At 38.6% G+C, this 18280-nt stretch overlaps 3 protein-coding genes across 5 annotated transcripts in view; 2 read left to right on the top strand and 1 right to left on the bottom strand.

Moving 5' to 3' along the window:
- Window positions 1-501: 501 nt before the first annotated feature.
- Window positions 502-2857, top strand: LOC127984444 (transmembrane protein 251). 3 transcript variants are annotated; one of them, XM_052587081.1, is made up of 2 exons: window positions 502-669; window positions 1120-2857. In XM_052587081.1, exon 2 carries the CDS (start codon window positions 1135-1137, stop codon window positions 1561-1563), a length of 429 nt encoding a protein of 142 aa, XP_052443041.1. In that variant the 5' UTR covers window positions 502-669; window positions 1120-1134; the 3' UTR covers window positions 1564-2857. The 3 variants fall into 3 exon arrangements, with proteins under 3 accessions (XP_052443041.1, XP_052443040.1, XP_052443042.1); XM_052587080.1 differs by lacking the exon at window positions 502-669 and adding an exon at window positions 694-776; XM_052587082.1 differs by lacking the exon at window positions 502-669 and adding an exon at window positions 753-870.
- Window positions 2858-4702: 1845 nt separating this feature from the next.
- ubr7 (ubiquitin protein ligase E3 component n-recognin 7) lies at window positions 4703-9193 on the top strand. Its single transcript, XM_052587076.1, has 11 exons — window positions 4703-4845; window positions 5166-5299; window positions 5742-5802; window positions 5889-5984; window positions 6150-6203; window positions 6321-6426; window positions 6634-6755; window positions 7205-7384; window positions 7991-8171; window positions 8291-8352; window positions 8437-9193. The coding sequence occupies exons 1-11, from the start codon at window positions 4714-4716 to the stop codon at window positions 8527-8529; spliced, it is 1221 nt and encodes a 406-aa protein (XP_052443036.1). The 5' UTR covers window positions 4703-4713; the 3' UTR covers window positions 8530-9193.
- A 571-nt stretch (window positions 9194-9764) lies between these two features.
- The window catches only part of btbd7 (BTB (POZ) domain containing 7), a 46377-nt gene continuing 37861 nt past the window's right edge, over window positions 9765-18280 (bottom strand). The window contains exons 8-11 of the mRNA XM_052587075.1: window positions 17913-18102; window positions 17206-17384; window positions 15832-16239; window positions 9765-15187 (exon numbers count right to left, since the gene is read on the bottom strand). Of these exons, the coding sequence (XP_052443035.1) occupies window positions 14531-15187; window positions 15832-16239; window positions 17206-17384; window positions 17913-18102 (1434 nt within the window). The 3' untranslated portion in view covers window positions 9765-14530. The remainder of the gene's footprint in view (window positions 15188-15831; window positions 16240-17205; window positions 17385-17912; window positions 18103-18280) is intronic.

Genomic DNA, 18280 nt, shown 5'->3' with positions numbered 1-18280 from the left:
CCTTAAATACATCTTTTGCACAATATCATGTACAGTTATTATGTAGAGTACTTGTATAGTCTGTCTTAGGTTATGTGTATGTATAGTAAACCATTTAGAAAGTTACCTATGCAGGTCTAAAAATTGTTCTTATGTTTAGTGTTGTATGTTTATATTTATGTTTATTTATGTAGCACTGTGGTCCTGCGAGACACGACATTTCATTCCACTGTATTCACACGTACCGGAATGACAAAAGCTGGACTTGACTAGATTAATACAGTTTAAATCGTTTTCTTATCTCATTGTTCTTATCCCTATCTCAATTGTTGTGGTCCGTTAAATCGTATTAAATTGTAATTTTACAACTGCTAACTGTCATGTAAGATAGTGATTTGTCCTGTGTAGTGAATTTGTGTTTAATAACGCTGTCGGTGTTACACTTAGTACACTTGTGTACACATATTTTGATTTCTGGAGGTGTTTATGACACAGTGATGCTCTGGGGGGCAGTAGAGTACAGTTTGCGAGATTAATAATAAAGTCGGCGAAGATTCACGGGAAACTTCCCGGATGTTGCTATTCCAGGAAGTGAGTCCTATGACAACAATCCTGTGACAAGCGTTGTGTTTGAATCGAGAAACAAATTGTCCTGAAAACCGCGCAAAATGGATTGATCGTGTGATCACAGTAAGTAACACTCATATGTAATCATGTGTTTAGTGGATACGACGGGGGCGTGTCGCTATATAATGACACAGCAGTACAAGTCAACAGCTTTGAGAAATCTCCAGTTGGTGAGGTTTCTTGTGTTTGAAGGACTTCCTCTTTGTTTATTTTATATTAGTTTTGTAATTCGTTTAGGGATGTATTTCCTGTAACATCAAGGACGTAAATGTTTTGGATTTTTTTATTTAATTATTAAACATTTTTAGTGAATATAATTAAACATTAACTTGAATATTTAATAAGTATTTAATAACAATACTGGTACCTTATTTTTTTCAGTGATGATTGACAGTTTGATATGATTTTTATTTCCTGAATATTCAGCAGTGATCACACCATTGATCACATGATTTCACAAGCATGTGTTTGGTTTCTTGTCATCCTGTTCATTTGCTTTCGTTGTTTCTCCAGAGAAGAGCATGGAGAATGATGAATTTCCGCCAGCGGATGGGGTGGATAGGTGTTGGACTGTACTTGTTGGCCAGTGTCGCTGCCGTGTATTATATATTTGAGATCAGCCAAACATACAACCTACTTGCACTGGCACAAGAACAAAAGGCAGCTGGGGCGCAGACTAAAAGGTCAGAAGATGCTTCTTCCTCTTCCCCATCTTCAACATCATGGATCGTGACTCTGAAAACGAGACTTCTCCTCCTGCCCTTCTGGGTGTGGGCCACCATTTTCCTCATTCCCTACCTCCAGGTGTTCCTCTTTCTTTACTCCTGCACAAGGACGGACCCCAAGACTGTAGGATACTGTATTCTGCCCATCTGCCTTGCTGTTCTCTGCAACCGTCAGCAAACCTTCGCCAAGGCCTCCAATCAGATCAGCAGACTGCAGCTGATTGACACTTGAAGTGATTGTTAAAGATGATGAGGAGGTGCCATACAGTGTGGTGTCTTAGGGGTTGGGCAATACAAAAGTGCATTCATCAATAAGAATCTTATTTTTTTTAAGACTTGGTTCTGATTTTTTTTTTTTTGGTGTAGGAATTAAAAGGGGAATGTGATTAGGATTAATGTCTTTGTAATGTTTTTTTTTCTCTCTTTGTCAAACTAATTGTTTGAGTTACTTACAGTTCCACACCAGTTTTTAAAGTGTATTTTTAGCAAAAAAAACAAAAACTGGACTATAGGTGGTGTTCCGTGCTCTTTCAAGCTGAATAGCAAAATTGGTCCACATTTTAATTGAAGTAAATTTATAACAGGATCCAGAAATATTTTCCATGTTGGCTCAGCCTTATGGAACTTTTTTTTTTAGAAGCTTTGTCTTTATTGACTTTTGTAATTGAAATAAAATTGTATTAATAAAATCTAAGTAGCCTAAATTGAGTCAATAAAGCCATTGACTAAAGATGTGGAGGATTTATAGTTTCACTTTAATGCTCCATGAATTTGTTTTCAACTCCAGTGGACATTTTATTAGTGGAAAATAAGAAAACTGTGGATAGTGGTGCCACATATGTATTGTAAAACTGTGTCCATCTTTGTTTTGAATCTAAAATGCACTCAAGGCAGTAACAAAGAAAGGAGTTGTATTTGGAAAGGAAATGTTTTGTATTAAAAATACAGTTTACTATCAGTATTTTTTAAAATATGATTTATTTTCAGCTCTAGACATGGCAATATTATTTTCTCCATTTCTTTAATTTGTTTATTTGACAAATCATATTTTTCATGTATCATAGTGATAATCAAGTGTCCTCAGAGAAAAGACATCTGTGTTTCAGAAAGCAAATTGTTCATATTCATGTCTGTGTGGAATAGTTGTGAACTCAATATGTCTTATTGTTGAGGGATATCTGCATCATTTTACAGTGTGAGTAATCTTATCTTGCATAAGAAATGCAAAGGTTATTTAGACTTGTTGGGTGTGTTAGGTTGTAATAAGTCTGGCACAAAACATTGGGTCTCAAACTTATCAACCTGTGCCACAGACCCAAGTGTTTTGATTTTTAAAATCACGTCTTTTTGTCAACAGTGTCTTTTATTGTTCAAAAAAGGCAAATCATTTTTGTCTAAAAGGGCTTGACTGTGAATTTATAATGATAATGTTAAATTGGTATTTGTTAATAACTTTCCATTGCAATCTTAATACACTGTGGTTTGAAACAACTCTGAAAAAAATCAATAAAGAAATGTAATGTGGAGTCTGTTTTCTTGTTAACTGTTACATTGATTTCTCAATCAGAAACTCAGACATTTTACTAGACTGTTTGAACCCAGTTTATTGCACAGTGGTTTATTATCACCTGTTAGCTGAAGAAACCCCAGTACTGATAACAACTGTCAATTTGTAACTTTTTACTTTTAATGTATTGATAAAACTATTGACCTTTTACACAGTTATACTTTCATATTTTATTGGAACCTGAAGTTATGAAAAGTATACTTAGATATACATAAACAAAAATGGGAACAAATTAAGGCAAAATTTCAGCATATAGTCTTGAAATTGTGGCTGACATAAAAGTTTTGACTGATATTGATGTAACAACACATCTTTATGTAGTAAACGCCAATAACAAAAGAATGAAAGATGTGAAGATCAAGAACGCAAGGTTTTCATCCGCTTTTTTGGAGGCTCTGAGTTTGACTTTTTGGTGGCCATTTCTGTAGTCCTCTCCTCTTCGTCACTGCCCTCTTCTTCTTCATCTATAACATGGGTTTCAAAAAAACAGAAAGAAGTAAAAAATTTAGAAAATTAAATAATTATAACAAAATATGACGTTGGCGTAATTGTAATAGGAATATTGAAATATTAAAGTATTTTAAGTAAGTAAATACAAGTTGGGTCACTTCTTGTAGTTGGAGCTCGCTGTCATATGAGGGGAGACTTTTAGCCACTTTCGTAGTCTTTACTGTATATATTTTAGTTTTTTATAAAAAATGTTTTTTTTAAGTCTGTTGGTTTTCCATAAACAAGCCAGTCTTTATTTTAACAGCTTACCATCTACATCTGCTGTGCTGTTTTCCACTGAGCCTCTTTCTTGTTCAACAAGAGTCGTCAAAACTTCAGATATATCAGCATTTAATTTCTTGATGCCAGTTATCATTGCTTTCAAACTGCCGTCTGCTGGTACTGTAAACTGGCTTGTCCGTCCATCTCGGTACTTCAGCTCTCCCCGCAGCTCGCACGCTGCCATATTGCAGGTACACACACTGTAACTCGGTTGCCAGATCTCTCAAGAAAACCACGCAGAATGGACTGTCTGAATGAAATAAAGAAGAAGAAGAAGAAAAAAAAAGAGTATCTACATTTTTTTTAAATAAAAATAGAATTGAATAGATTACATTACAGGCTAAATTACAACAATCCCTCCAAATATTATTATCGTTAATTACATCATTTTACAAAAAAAATGGTTAAAATATTTTAAATATAGAACAGGTCATTAAATAACTGCAGCAGGCAGCAAATTAACAACATTAACAATGAGCAAAATGCCGACATATAACACGTACATAATATAAAAATGTGACAACTGAAGAAAAATGTAATTTAAAATATATTTACATCAAAGAAAATCGTACGAGTGACACAATATTTATAAGTAATATAATGAGTGGACATGGCAACACTGATCTACCCTTTGAACTCTGAGCTATCAAATTAGCTTTGCGAAAATTCTATTTTTTTCTGTTTATCCGTAATCACTGAGTTAATGTGGGTGTGATATATGAATACACATTAGTCAGAAAAAAGAGCCCTAAAAATAATAAATTATCTTTACAACTCCAGCAACTCTCCCGCCAAACATATTGTATTTGCATAAACCGGAAGCAGCATTGGTTTTGTTATTGTCAGAGTTAATCCCGATAATATGTTCGGGTAATGTCAAACTGCATAACACTTTCCTACATCTTTATTTTAGTTCTATTATAGAAGACCCACCGTCTCCAGTAAAACGCGGTCTCGCGGACAATTTAGATCAGTTAGTTCGTGTCCCGTCTCGTGCCCTGGAACAGGAACTAGAAACAATTTTTTGCGCTCATCTCTTTAAGGATGGCGGCAAATGTCGGAGAGGAGGAGGCTACTGTATCTCTGGTGGACGTCTTAGAGGAGGATGAAGAGCTGGAGAATGAAGCCTCCGCTGTTCTCGGAGGCAGTGATTCAGAGAAATGCTCGTATCCAGAGGTTCGACGTCTTTATGTGAACGCAGACTTTTCAAAGAATCCGTTTTTAGCAAGCGGATCATACCTTTACACAGCCTATTTCATCTTGGTGTTCAACATACTTCTTGCAAAAATGTTTGTAGGATTGCTTTGATATGGGTTAAGCATAAAACATTAATAATAATGCGTAGATGCTGCGTCTATTTGTTGGAAATTAACAGATAATAGCAAGATGCCTTTAAGAATAGTTGTCAGTAAATGCTCTGTATTTACATTAACATTCTCAAATGAAAATAAGTTATATGTTCTGAAAACAAGGTGATTTATTTTGTGTCCTGACAGGGATATGTGAAGCGCCAGGCTCTCTATGCCTGTAACACCTGCACACCAAAGGGAGGAGAGCCGGCTGGCATCTGTCTGGCATGCTCCTACAAGTGCCATGAGGGCCATGACCTTTTTGAGCTCTATACCAAGAGGTGAATATTTCCACAGTCCATCTAAAATAACCACTAAAGCCATGATACTATGTTAGAAGGTACATTTGCCGCTGCTTTAATCCATTTAAGCAGAGCCTGATTGGATTTGACATGTATTGTTTGGTTTTCTGAAGTGGTTCCATGTGTATTTTGCAAACAATTTTGCCCAATTTGTATCCATATATTTTTGACAGTATGACAGAGGGATTATTTAGCTGTTTTTCCTTGATGTATTTGCACTAGCTGCATGATTTACAGAACAGTCATATAAAACATAATGTTAATGTGAAGAAATTTCAACATGGAGATCTGGAGGAAATAAAACTATAGGCATCAGTGTTTTTAGATTAAATTACAAACAGATCCTGCTTTAAATTGTGCTTGTTGAGGCATTGTGATATGTTATAAGTATGCTGCACTCAAAACCTTCTTGATATTACAGGAATTTTCGATGTGATTGTGGAAACGATAAGTTTGGAGAAATGGAGTGCAAGCTTTATGCGGTAAGATATGTTTTGCTGTTAGGTTGAATTTGTGTTTTTCGCGTTTTAATGAGATTTTTCTAATCTGATGGATATCTGTTATACAGGATAAAGAGAAAGTGAATTCAGGGAACAAATACAGCCATAATTTTTTTGGCTTGTACTGCACATGTGACAGACCCTACCCAGATCCAGAGGATGAGGTAATGAGTTGCATTCTATAATGTTCTGTAATGTATGTTGTATTGCAAATAAAGTTTTTCATTAGGAATCTGTTCAGATTCGTATTGTGTTTGGATGTTTCGAGTGCTTTTATTATATTACATTGAGTAGATTACATGCATGTATGAACCATATTCTCTCTTCAGGCTCCAGATGAGATGATCCAGTGTATTGTGTGTGAGGACTGGTTCCATGGTCGGGTTAGTATCAAATGAGACAGGACATGAACATGGTTTAGTGTTCTTTGTGTGTGTAGATGAGGAGCATAATGCATTCAGGTTGAAATGTTTGAGAACATCTCTGTGTGTTTCTCTCAGCATTTGGGCTGCGTAGTGCCAGACTGTGTGGAGCTGCAAGAGATGATCTGCGAGTCGTGCATGAATAAATCCGCTTTCCTTTGGAACTATGCTGCACATATTGCAGGTAATGGTGTGGTATACATGTTTCTGCTTCCATTTTGCATTAACAGATAAGATAGTATGAAAATGAGGCAAAGTTCTCATTAAAAAGAGATAAATTAGTCTATCAGCCAGGACACATTAAACTGATCAAAAGAAACAGTAAAGCCATTTACAGTATTTACAACAAATTATACATTAGTGAAGGTTTATTCTATCTTGTTTGCATCAGTGCCACCCATGACAAAAGTAAGTCCATGCAAAGGAGAGGAGGATGTGAAGGTGGAGGTAGAAAATGATGAAGAGGAGAAGAAAATTAACAATGAGAAACCGAAGAGCTCTGCGGATGAGAAGGTACTCACTGTTTGCTGTAATGTGCTTGTTTTCTGGTCTCTTAATAGGAGGATGAAACATGACATGGCATGTTTTTATTCTATTCATTCCTGTTCAGCCCATTTTATTGTGGGTAGCCAACTTTAAATCTCCAACTTGTATTCAATGAATAAGTGTTTTAAGACACGATGCACTTAGTTGTTTTCTCACCACAAGGTGGCAGTAGTTCTTTTTGATGATGTATGTGTGAAAGACTTTTCATTGGGGAATTGGTTCATCTCTTACGCTTCATCTGTCTCAATTAAGCTATAATTTGATGAAATCGAGCTCAACTGAATTTGCACCACATTGTTTTGTTGCTGTTAGCAAGAATGCCAACTCCGCTGTATGAATGAGAAATGATTTTAACAATCTACACAGAAAGAGAGGAATCGGTGATCAAGATTTGGTGACCTTCTCTCTACCGTCAGGTGCAGGTCAACGGGACGTCCGCCTGTAAGCGGAAACACCAGGAAGAAGCTGAGGGCTCCTCAGAGGAGGGTTGCAGGCTGAGAGAGATGAAGGCCTCGGGTTGGAGCCGGACTCTGCAGGGCGCCGTGTTCTGGCCGTCTGCCTGGCGCACAAAACTCTGCACCTGTACCGACTGCAAGGTACAGCTCAAGCACACTTTACAGAGGAGATTAACTAGATAATAATGAAATACTGCATGATCCCAGCTGAGGATTAAGGGTCTTATTTAGCAAAGCAATCAATCAAAAAATTATTCTTTTTAACCACAAATGCTCATCTTGCACCAGCCTGATCTCACACATTAGTTACGTCGAAAAGGTCATGTGTGACATAGGCATAAGGAAGTACCGACTCATTGTTTACAAAGCAAACGTGCAAAGAAAGTCAAACGGCGTACAAAAAAGGTAAAACAATTATGTTAGATTATTTTGAAGTTAGAAGGGGGTAATTTGAAATCACGCATGCACATCTCAGAGCTAGTGCAAGACAAGCATTTGTGGTAAAAAAAAAGAAAAGTATATATATATAAATAATATATTTTTTTTTTCTAAAATGACTTTTTGACTGTTTGCTAGATAAGATCCTTATTCCTCTGCGTGGATTGTGTAGAGCCCTTTGAAGCTGCATTGAAACTGCAATTTAGACCTTCAACCCACTGAGAAGAATCCTGTAATGTTTTCCTAAAAAAAAATTGAAACAACAACATTCTTTCTGGTCTCATTTCATGATTTGCTTTCTTTGCTTAGGTCCTCTATACAGATGCAGGAGTGTCTTTCCTTCTGGATGAGATGGACACGGTCCTTGCGTATGAAAACAAGGGCAAGTCTACAATGCAGGCTGAGCAAGCAGGAGGAGCCGAGGGTCGTGACCCCTTGATGTCGGCCCTAAACAACTTAAATCGGGTTCAGCAGCTGGAGATAATCCATGGTTAGTAGAGTTAAGTGGTCCTTATTCTTATCAGTGTAAAAGCAAAGCGAATTCGCTTTCTCATTGATATGAGATTTCAAATGTAACTGCTCAACTGTTGACATTTAACATTTCATCAGGATATAATGACATGAAGACAGAGCTGAAAGACTTCCTGCAGAGATTTGCAGCAGAAGGAAAGGTAGGTTTTTTCCTTAATGTTTGGTTTAGTTGAATGTAAGCTTGTAGTGTCTGGTGTTCATTTTCTTCTCCTTTCCTTGTTTAGGTGGTGACACCTGAGGACATCCGTCACTTCTTTGAACAGCAGCAAAGCCGCAAGAGACGAAGAGCCAACACAGGCCAGTACTACTGCAGTTAAACCGCCCTTCACCCTGCCACTTCAAGCATACCAGCTCCATCCAATCCATCACGGTTTCCTCCCCCAAATCTGTTCATATCAAGGCCACCCCTGTTTTATTTTTTTAAATAAATATGCAGTTCAGATCCAGGCCCCTCATAACCTTGTATGATTTTGACCTCGTATAGTGATGTATGACAGGATCTGTGTTTCCAAAGATGTAGCTGTAATTCTTTACTTGTAATCCTGCCATTTCAAATCAACATGTCAATGGCTCCAAGATTAAAATCAGTGGGTTTATGGAAAAGCACTTCTATAATGTCATATCAATTGGAATTGCAGTCAGTCCTCAGGAGCTCTCTTTTTAAGCAATTTGAAATGGTGCTGGTATTTACAGAAGACTATTAGGGAAGTCACAATCACATGACTGCAGTCAGTATTCATTCTGTTCAGATGAGACAGCAGATATTCACATTCATGTATGTCAGGGTAAATAGACCGACAGCCTATTGGAAAAATCGGTTTAGATAAACCTACGCAAACGCTTTTTCAGGTTGTTGAGTTACAATTGTGACTTGTCTAGTAATGCTTTATTAATTTGATCTTGTTTTAACCTGTTTGGTTTGTAGATTCTGTTACTTTTTAACATCCTATCTTTGAGAAATAAACATGGTAATACATTTGGGCCTTGAGATGTATGTCTTAGTTTATCCCAAGAACACTATTGGGGAGAAATGGTTTCAGTGTTTATATTTCATTAGTTTAGTAACATATACTTTTGAGTTCTGTTAATAACTGAAAGTTTTGCACATCATTGCAGTGTGTGGAAAACTGACCAAGACTACTAAAACCTGTTTTTTTTTTTTTTAAGTAGTATCGGTATATGATTTCAGTCCCAATTTAAGGGTATGCTTAGGCATTTCATGAAGCCTGCAGCTAATAATACAGGCTCAGATCATATCCCCTACGGGCTTTCCACATTCTATCTCTATTCCTTAAGTGGTTTAATAAATTACTTTCAAGCCTCTAGGCTTGTGATTTTGCATATGCATCGTTTCAGTTGGCTTTAAATTCAGTTGTTAATTTCATTGGGAACCAAATCATGATTTCTGCATGACCGTGTTTCTATGGAAATTGTGTGGTTAGTGCCGTTTCCCTCTCCCATTTCCCACTAATGGCAAGGTGTAACTCACTGTTCATCTGGCAGCTTGAATGAATGAAATCAAACAAACAACAAAACACACACACACAAAATCATAACTCAAAACTATTTATTTCCAAGACATTAGTCACCTAATTGCAGAGTAAAGTTCATAACTACACCGGCCAAAGAAAAGAATAGAAAAATAGACACTTTCCACAACTCCACAAAAGAATGCATTTTTTTCCCCCCGTTTCTTTTTATATATATATACACACACATGTGCGTGTATATATGCAAATATATGCACACGCACACAGTCTCAAATAGATATTTGCATGTTTTATATATATATTTATTAAAAAAATTTACATTTTAGATACAACAAAACAATTTTTCTGTGGCCTGTGATCGAAGGTACCAAAATTCTTGAAAAATATATTTTGAAGAAAACGGAGACAAATTAAAATGTATGCACACTAAGCGTTGGCTACAGTATTACAAAGAGACGGTTTAACAGAGGTTTGTAGAAAGGGCTTGCATAAGACAAAAAGGGGTGTGGAGGAAGCCCAGCCTCAGGCAGGGAAGGCACTGAATCGTCTCCGTAAGAGAGATAGCACAAGAGACAACCTGGAGATCTCGACTTCAAGTCTGCAAACACAACTTCCCTTGCCCCTCACACATCCAAAACACAAACCTTCAGTTCACTATTCAGCCTTGCAGCACTTTGGAGATAAATAATCCAATGCCATGCAAATATACTAAAAGGATTAGGAATGAATGTTGAACTCTGCTGTGAATCTAGAACTAAATAAACAGACGTTCCAAATCAAAATAAATCAATAGAGCCAACAGAGGGCGCCATTCCACAACAAACGTTACACACATCACAATCAAAAAATTTAGTGCAATGGGTACCTTCATCTGTTTTAGCTTTTACTCCTCGGTTTAAGTATAGTAGCCAAATTCAGTCCCACCCAAAACAAACCCATTATTCCTAAGCAATGAAAAATTAATGTCAAACCACATGCCCGTTGAGTTCTACAGGACAGACTAAACAACGATTCAAGCTCCTCGTCTGGGAGCTCAAATGCATTTCCAATTCATTCCCTAACAGTCTCTCAGGCAAGCAACCCACAAAACCCAAATGACCACAAATGGCATTTGTGATAGAAATGTATTAATTATGAGGTCAGTGTGCATCTCAAATACAAAATAATACCTTCAAACTGTGCATTGACTGTTGCAGCAATCAAAACCATCCGATTGGTGTTTTATAGCATGAAATAAATGACTTCTAAGCAGTTCAAAACGGCCTGAGTATAGCAGAGGCGAAGGCGATCTAAGGAGTTCTCCTAACCTCCCCCTTAAGTTTAAGGCATGGCTGGGGTCTATATGGGACTAGATCACTGGGATCGGCATTGACGTCAAGAAATAATGTTTTCCGCTGGTGGGAAAAACCTCTGAGTAGCAGCAGCAGGCCTAAATATCCATCTGTCAATTTTGGGTCATAGTTAAGCATTTAGTGCGATTCGCTAGAATGACATGACAGACCTCAGATCTCCTCTCGGCTGCCTCGAAGGGAAGTGCTGATGCCAATTACTCAATGCTTGGAGTTACAGGTAACGGGAAAATCAGAACTAACATGCAACTGTTACATAAAAACAGGAAATAAATAACTGAAGGAAAGAGAACATACCGAAAGGTCTTTGCTCGTCAGATGACCCAACACAAAATGCCATTGGTACAGAAGGCTGGACCCACAGCTCAAAAATACTGACTTACAATTAATTTAAAACGACTGCGCTTTAGACAAGAGCTTCCGACACAAAAGAACAACGTATGAGCTGGTGGTAAAACAAGTCACGTGACAGGTGCATTGATTTGTTATCAAACGGTAAAATTTCAGTGAAACACCTGCTATGTGAAACAAATCTCTTTTTATTTTGAATAAATGTGGTTAGTAAATCGCTGCACTCGTCCTCTTTTTGCTGCAGAATGAGGTCAGGGAAGGTAGGCATAAGTAGGCTGCGATGCATTGCATTTTGAAAGAAACCGATACTGAAAGCTCATTCTCATGATCTATTATCAACAGTTTGCACCAGGGACTGAAGATCTTCATGTATCTGATAAGCCTGATGTAAAGAGAGCCGCAGAGCGATGCCCTTGACATTCAGAGGAGACGAACAGCCTCCTACCAATCTCAGTTTGATTCAACTCTCTGAGGAGATCACTTGCACCCCAGCTAGGGTCTACGCTGGATCTATTTTTGGATCTGACCCTCTGAAGCTTCGCGGGACGGCAAACTGGAGCTCTCCCACTCAGGGTTCACGACTCTTCCAGGCTTGACTCAGAGGTGGGCTGGAGTAGGAGTCCAGGAAGACCCGCTCGTCATATTGCAACTGCATCAGGCAGCTAACAACTCTGAACAACAACCAAGGGTAGATGAAGAATAACAACTGTGATAACTTTAGATCGGAGTTAATTATCATGCAGGATGGTGCTGTTCTCACATATCTCTTAACTGCGCTGTTAAGTTCTAATAAAACAGCAAGTGTAAAGAAAAGGTGGAAAAGAATGTGAGAAAGGGTTGAAAATCTGACTTCCAGCTGTTGGTTCTGGTTCCCCAATGATAAATGTTCAAAGTGAGGCTCAAAATGTCTGAATAAGTTGAAAAGAATATAAAGAAGGGAAATCGAATCGACTGAAATATGTTGAGAGAAGCTGATCAGAGGTAGAGTCTCTCTGGCACAGAAGACCTTATGAGATTTAAGATGGAGCACTGCGTTACCCAGAGTAAGGTCTTGAGTCTGGAACTACAGACACCGCACTACTAAGCCTAATTTAACTCTTAAGTGCCTGGGGAGAGAACGATAATATCAATCCATTACAAATGCTCCTCCGATGGTCACAGTCACCAAAGAGTCTTGAGTAACAAACATGAAACTCAACTGGAAAGAAAGCTGGGAGATGAAATAAAATGCTTCCGAGATTCACCAAGCAGCACAAACATCCTCCCAAACTCATCTTTGGTCTAACTGTGGGTACTTAACAGTCAAAAATAAATCAAATCTGACCGGCCATCCGACTGAAACTCAAGCCGTTTACCAGCGTGGAAACTGTCTGAGCACTTTTATCCGACGAAATGAAATGACATTCTTAGTATTTCTCCTAATGTTGTGCTTTCAACCAATAAAACGCTTCTCGTGCTCCAAAGAAAGAAGCACTTGAAGTGATTGTGGGATGGATACAGCGGAGGATCATTTCAGATATTCAACAGAGGTCCCATCCGGCCTAATACAACAACAGATTCTTATATAATAATATTTGAGGGCATGTGAGAATACAGTACCATCATCGCTTGTGGGGAAAGGCTATTGTTGATTATCTTAAAGGAAATAGTTCCCCCAAAATGTTAATTCCTTCATCATTCACTAACCCGGTTGCTTCAAATCTGTAAGATAAATGTTCTTTCTGCAGAACACAGTGAAAGTCAAAGGGGTCAAATGTTGATGTTGTTGTTCTTCTGAATATTTTCTTCTGTGTTCTACAGAGAGAAAAAAGTTACATCGGTTTGGAACCACACAACGACTAAATGAGGACACAATTTGCATTTCTGACTGAACTAGCCTGCATATTTGCTGTGTCAGTATTATCTGAGAAAAGGTTTTTATTGTAAGCAGAAGAAAGCAAAATTAATATTTAAAATGAAAAAGCGGCACTATTGCACAGTTATTTAAGAATACAGGTATTTCAGATGCTAAAAAACAAGCTTAAAATAAGTCACTTCATCTATAAGTAGGTTGTGCAGCAGTGTGTATGATATTGTTTCTTAAAGTGTTGTGTAGCAAATCAAAAGTAAATACTTGTGTCTAAATCCATGACACTTCCAAGAATTCTCTTTTTTTTTTTTTTTTTGCAAAGCCTGTTCATGACATCATAATTGTTGGCCATCTGCTGACAGAACTAGCACAGGAAAGGGCTGCTGCCGTCCTACTGAACCAGAGGACTGAGGATGTGGCGTGAGGTTGGTTTGGTTGAGCGTCCTGTACGGTTCTGGAGAACGTGGCTGATAATGATCAACTCATATTTGCCGTCTCTCAGGAATGCCACCAACTCCAGTCTTGGAATGAGAATCTGAATACAAGAGGCGATGCCAAATTTTTGTTTGAGAGAACAGATCGTTTTTAAAAGTTAAAATATACTGGAATGAATCTGCAGATCGGAGTTGTGAAACACGCTAAAACAAAGCCCCATTCACATTTAATGGTGCATCTGTGCCATTGTTATGCCTGATAAGTTGCCTCATAGGAGACAGGGGATTTCATTGGTTTTCCCTTTCATGTTCCATCTCGGCTCTTAAATTGCACAGGCTAATGTAAAAGCCAGCGTATGCAGCAGATTACATGAGCTATTACTGCCACTCTGCCCTCAAAAGAAGAAGGAGTCCTTTGTCAAGGACTAGACAAAGTAATGAGTTTGCAACTTTTTGCCTTCATATTTTTTTTCAGTTTACTCCTAAGAAACTAAATTTGTGCATATAGATGAATGTGTATTTCTCCAGTCATCATAGTCTGTTCAGAAAAATAAAAGTAAAAGAAATATACTGTGATGCTTCTACATTAATATCCATACATAAATCGAAGGATATCTATTTTCAGGGTGCACACAACCAAACCAAGCTCTCCTCACTGGGTTTCAAACCGATCTAGATCTCCCTTTAGCCTTCAGGAAAGCAGCCACTGGCGCAGCTTATGGGCATTCATCACTTCAAGATACGGTCTTCCCTCAAAAGAACACAAAGTGCAGGACTGCTGGTGCCTCACCTGTTAGCTTACACTTAGCATTTAAATCAGTCCTCAGTCTCTCTTTAATCAGGGGTCAGAGAGCAGACTTCCTGTAGGGGTATTCGGGTTTGCTGGGCGACCTGCGGTCTCGAGCACCCAAGCCTCCCTCGTCCCCAGACCCAACGTTCGCCCCTAAGCCAAGCACCATTGCTTCTGGAGCAGGCCGGCGGCCCGTGGGCCATTCCTCATACTGTTCTGTTGAGGGGCCAAGCCCACAGGTGAGGTCCGTCTCATTCATGGGCCATGACCTCTGCACGGCTTGTGCAACGCCCCCTTGCGAGACGATTGCCAAGTCTAGTCTCTGTGGAGGCTGTTCCAGCACATCCAGGCGGAGGGATTCTGAAGCCTCGGAGTAGGACGGAGGTGGCGCTCCACCACCTGCCTGACGGCTGTGGATATAGAGGTCCGGTCCGCTGTAGGGAGGCACGTGACGGCCTGGGAACTCGTAGAGATCTGGGAAGTCGGGCTGCGGGCCCTCAGGCTTAGGTTCGACTGCGTGCCGCTTGCGTGAGGAGTGCGGGTGACGACTGGAGTAGCTGTGGGACATGGGAGGAGCTGTAGAAAGGTGAGGGTGGGCTTCGTGACTCTCCACCTCCATGGAGACCTCCGGAAGGCGCCGCTCCTTCAAGCTCAATGCTGAAACACCCATGGCGATGTCTGGCATGAACTCGTTGATAACAGGCTCCATGTTCTGTAAGAATAAATTAAAGGATGTACATTAGCAAAGCTCAAAATGCAAACGCATTTTTCAGACTGTACATTCTAATGCTGTAATGCCTAAATTCACTTGAGGCGTTTCAAAGGTCATCACCAAAGTTTTTATATTTAGATTTTTTTATAGTGATTTTTTTTTGTACATTTATAACACTATTGTATTATATAACCTTTGCATCAAATTGCATAAAAACTAGTTAATGTTAATGCAAGGGTGTTTCTAATGCAGTATCTATGGGAGGGATGGTAAATTTGACATCATTCTCTTTTCTGACAGCCGTTATCAGTCTCTCTCAATTTTTTTTTAAGTCATGAAAACACTATCGTGCTGTTTTTCTTAAGCTATGTGAGCAAATGGGAATGCCAAAATATTTTTGTGGTCCTCTTCCATTCACTACTCCTAAAGTTAACAAAGATAAAAGCACTCTTTCATTAGAAAATAAAATCCCACCTTTAATAGTTGAGTTTATTTACAGTAGAAACCTTGAACTATTAGTGAAAAAAAAACGAAAAATAATTGTTCATTAATTGTAATCAAGTCAAATCTTTTAAGATTGAGTTGTGATTTTAGGTCATTTCGTTCAGCCCTAATAATTAGAATAATATACTGATATAAATCACCATTTGCTTGTCAGGATGAAGATTTCTCCCCCCCTGTGCATTAGTGCAGTCTGGGGGCAGGGGCTTGGCTCCTGGTGGGTAGACTGGGCTGCCCATCTTGGAAGAGGGCTGCCTGTGAAGGAGTGCATGATTGCAGGGGTAGGAGAAAGATCTGGAGGGAGGTTGGGTGGGGACCCGAGGTCTCCAGCCCGTTTTATACTGCTGCTGGCTATGGCCTGGGGTGGTCGGGGGATGATAGGGTGGAGGAGGAGGGGGCAGAGGGGGGTGGAAGCCCACCAGAGCCTCCAGGTCAGTGAACATGCTCTCCACAGCTGGTGTACTGTTGACCCGGCAGCGACCTGACTGACGCAAGGCCAGGACGGGACTCTCATCTCCAAAACGCTCCTCGGGAAAGAATTTGTGCGGATTCTGAAACACAGCACATGTGACCATGAGGGTAATGTTTGTGCTAGACATGCTTCAACAATGAGACTTAATAGACCGTCTGGTATGCTGAAGAGGTTTCGACTCCTTCCAAGCTATCCAGCGTAGGTTCAATGGTCACTTAATGGTGAGAATAACGAGATATCAAGGCAATTCAAGAGCTCAGGGAACTTATGAAACCGAGAGCATAGTAACTGGAGAAATGTGCTAGTCAAAACAACATGGAGTGCAGTTGTTCACATCCAAAATTTGTCAGATTGCAAGAACACACTGCATTCTTAGTAAACTATAGTTAACAATATTGTAGAAGTCTTTTCATTTTTTTATTTTATTTGCATGTTAAGTGGGTTTTGACATGCAATAATTATAATAGAAATTTGTATTTTTCTGCCTTCACAAGAACCAAATTAAAATGTAAAATTAGATTAATATCATATAATGTATAAAATTATATAATGTACACACACACACTCATTATTATATCAAATTAACAGGTTAATAGGTATTTTTAATTGTAATAATATTTAACAATATTACTGTTATTACTGTATTTTTTCAAATAAATGCAGCCTTGCTGAGGCATTAGAGACTGGACTTTTGTATGATAGTGTGTGTATATATATATATATATATATATATATATATATATATATATATATATATATATATATATATATATATATATATATATATATATATATATATATATATATATATATATATATATATATATATATTACACACATATTTATACAGACTTTTGCAATGCATTGAAGATGTGTTCAAAATCGGAATAAATTCTCCCTTTTTTATTTGAACAAAATCTTGCTTGCAATCACTGGAGAATAAACTGTATTCATCCGAGGCCGGGGTAATACAAACTGACATGAAAGTCACGGTAGCCATAGCAACACATGTCAGTTTCCACGCAAACAGGATGTCCTGGGTTACCTGTAGGAGTTCTGCAGCCCCATCAGGTAGAGCAAACTCTCGGAGCACACGGATCTGCAGCTCGTAGCTGACTGTGGCGCCCTCACCGCAGTTCAAAGCATACGCTCGCTGCACCTGGTCTGTGTGACGCAGCTCCTGCAGCCTACGGATCATTTCCTTCACCACTGCCAGCCTGGGCACTGAAAGACCGGGTGATAAAAGGAAAACAGATGACTTATTTAATGTGCAAATACACATGAAGAAGCTCATCGGTTAACAGCATTACACAGCAGATAAACAACATTAATACAAGATTGGCATATAAGACAAAAAAAAAAAGAGAAAAAAAAGTGTTTTGGGGTGTTGAATTGTTTTATATAACACCCACAGGATCACAAAGCTTGCCAACATACAAGCCAATGTTCCCACTCACATAATATATATATATAAAAAAAAAACACTGAATTGCTTTCTTGCAAAAGAATAGCAAAATTAACTTGAGAAAACAACTTCTCATGGTTTGATTTATGGGATTCGGGGCTACATCTAGATTAGGGCATGATCTACTTGGCCTTTGTACTACATCGCAATCTCTCTAAAATGACTTGATAAATTGAGTCACCACAATCATGTATAATTGAGTATTTTATACAGATATATAATGGCTAGTTCGGAATACTGGCTGAATGAATGCATCTTTACAAGGCATGAATGAGAGCTTAACCCACCTGGTATTTCATTAGCAACCACAGACGGTGGAGCTGTCTGGCTGCCAGCCATTTGCTGGTGGTTGATCATGTGACAACACTGGGGGACGGCATTGTTTACCATGTAGAGTGTGTCAGGTACATTGGACATACGAACCATGCGCAGCCTAACCAGGTCAGTCTGCTCAACCATCATCTCCTCCAAAACCGCCTGAAGAAAAACGCAAAGCTTAATGGAAGTCATATAATGAAATGAGCGTCTTTAATAACAGCACTAAGGTTATTCTATAAACCAACTGCCTTTTAGAAAAGATTTGATTCCCAGTTTACAATTACAGTCAATAATAATTAAATGCTATAAATTCATAAAATGTTATCTTGTATTATAA

Source organism: Carassius gibelio, chromosome B20, assembly GCF_023724105.1.
Source record: "Carassius gibelio isolate Cgi1373 ecotype wild population from Czech Republic chromosome B20, carGib1.2-hapl.c, whole genome shotgun sequence".
NCBI lineage: Eukaryota > Metazoa > Chordata > Actinopteri > Cypriniformes > Cyprinidae > Carassius > Carassius gibelio.
This window is presented reverse-complemented; position numbering and strand designations above follow the sequence as displayed.

Coding starts and splice junctions, on each gene's coding strand:
- LOC127984444 (XM_052587080.1), top strand. CDS start 732: ATGACACAGCAGTACAAGTCAACAGCTTTGAGAAATCTCCAGTTG. Junction 777..1,119: donor CTTTGAGAAATCTCCAGTTG/GTGAGGTTTCTT, acceptor TTGTTTCTCCAG/AGAAGAGCATGGAGAATGAT.
- ubr7 (XM_052587076.1), top strand. CDS start 4,714: ATGGCGGCAAATGTCGGAGAGGAGGAGGCTACTGTATCTCTGGTGGAC. Junction 5,300..5,741: donor TTTGAGCTCTATACCAAGAG/GTGAATATTTCC, acceptor TTGATATTACAG/GAATTTTCGATGTGATTGTG. Junction 5,985..6,149: donor ACCCAGATCCAGAGGATGAG/GTAATGAGTTGC, acceptor TTCTCTCTTCAG/GCTCCAGATGAGATGATCCA.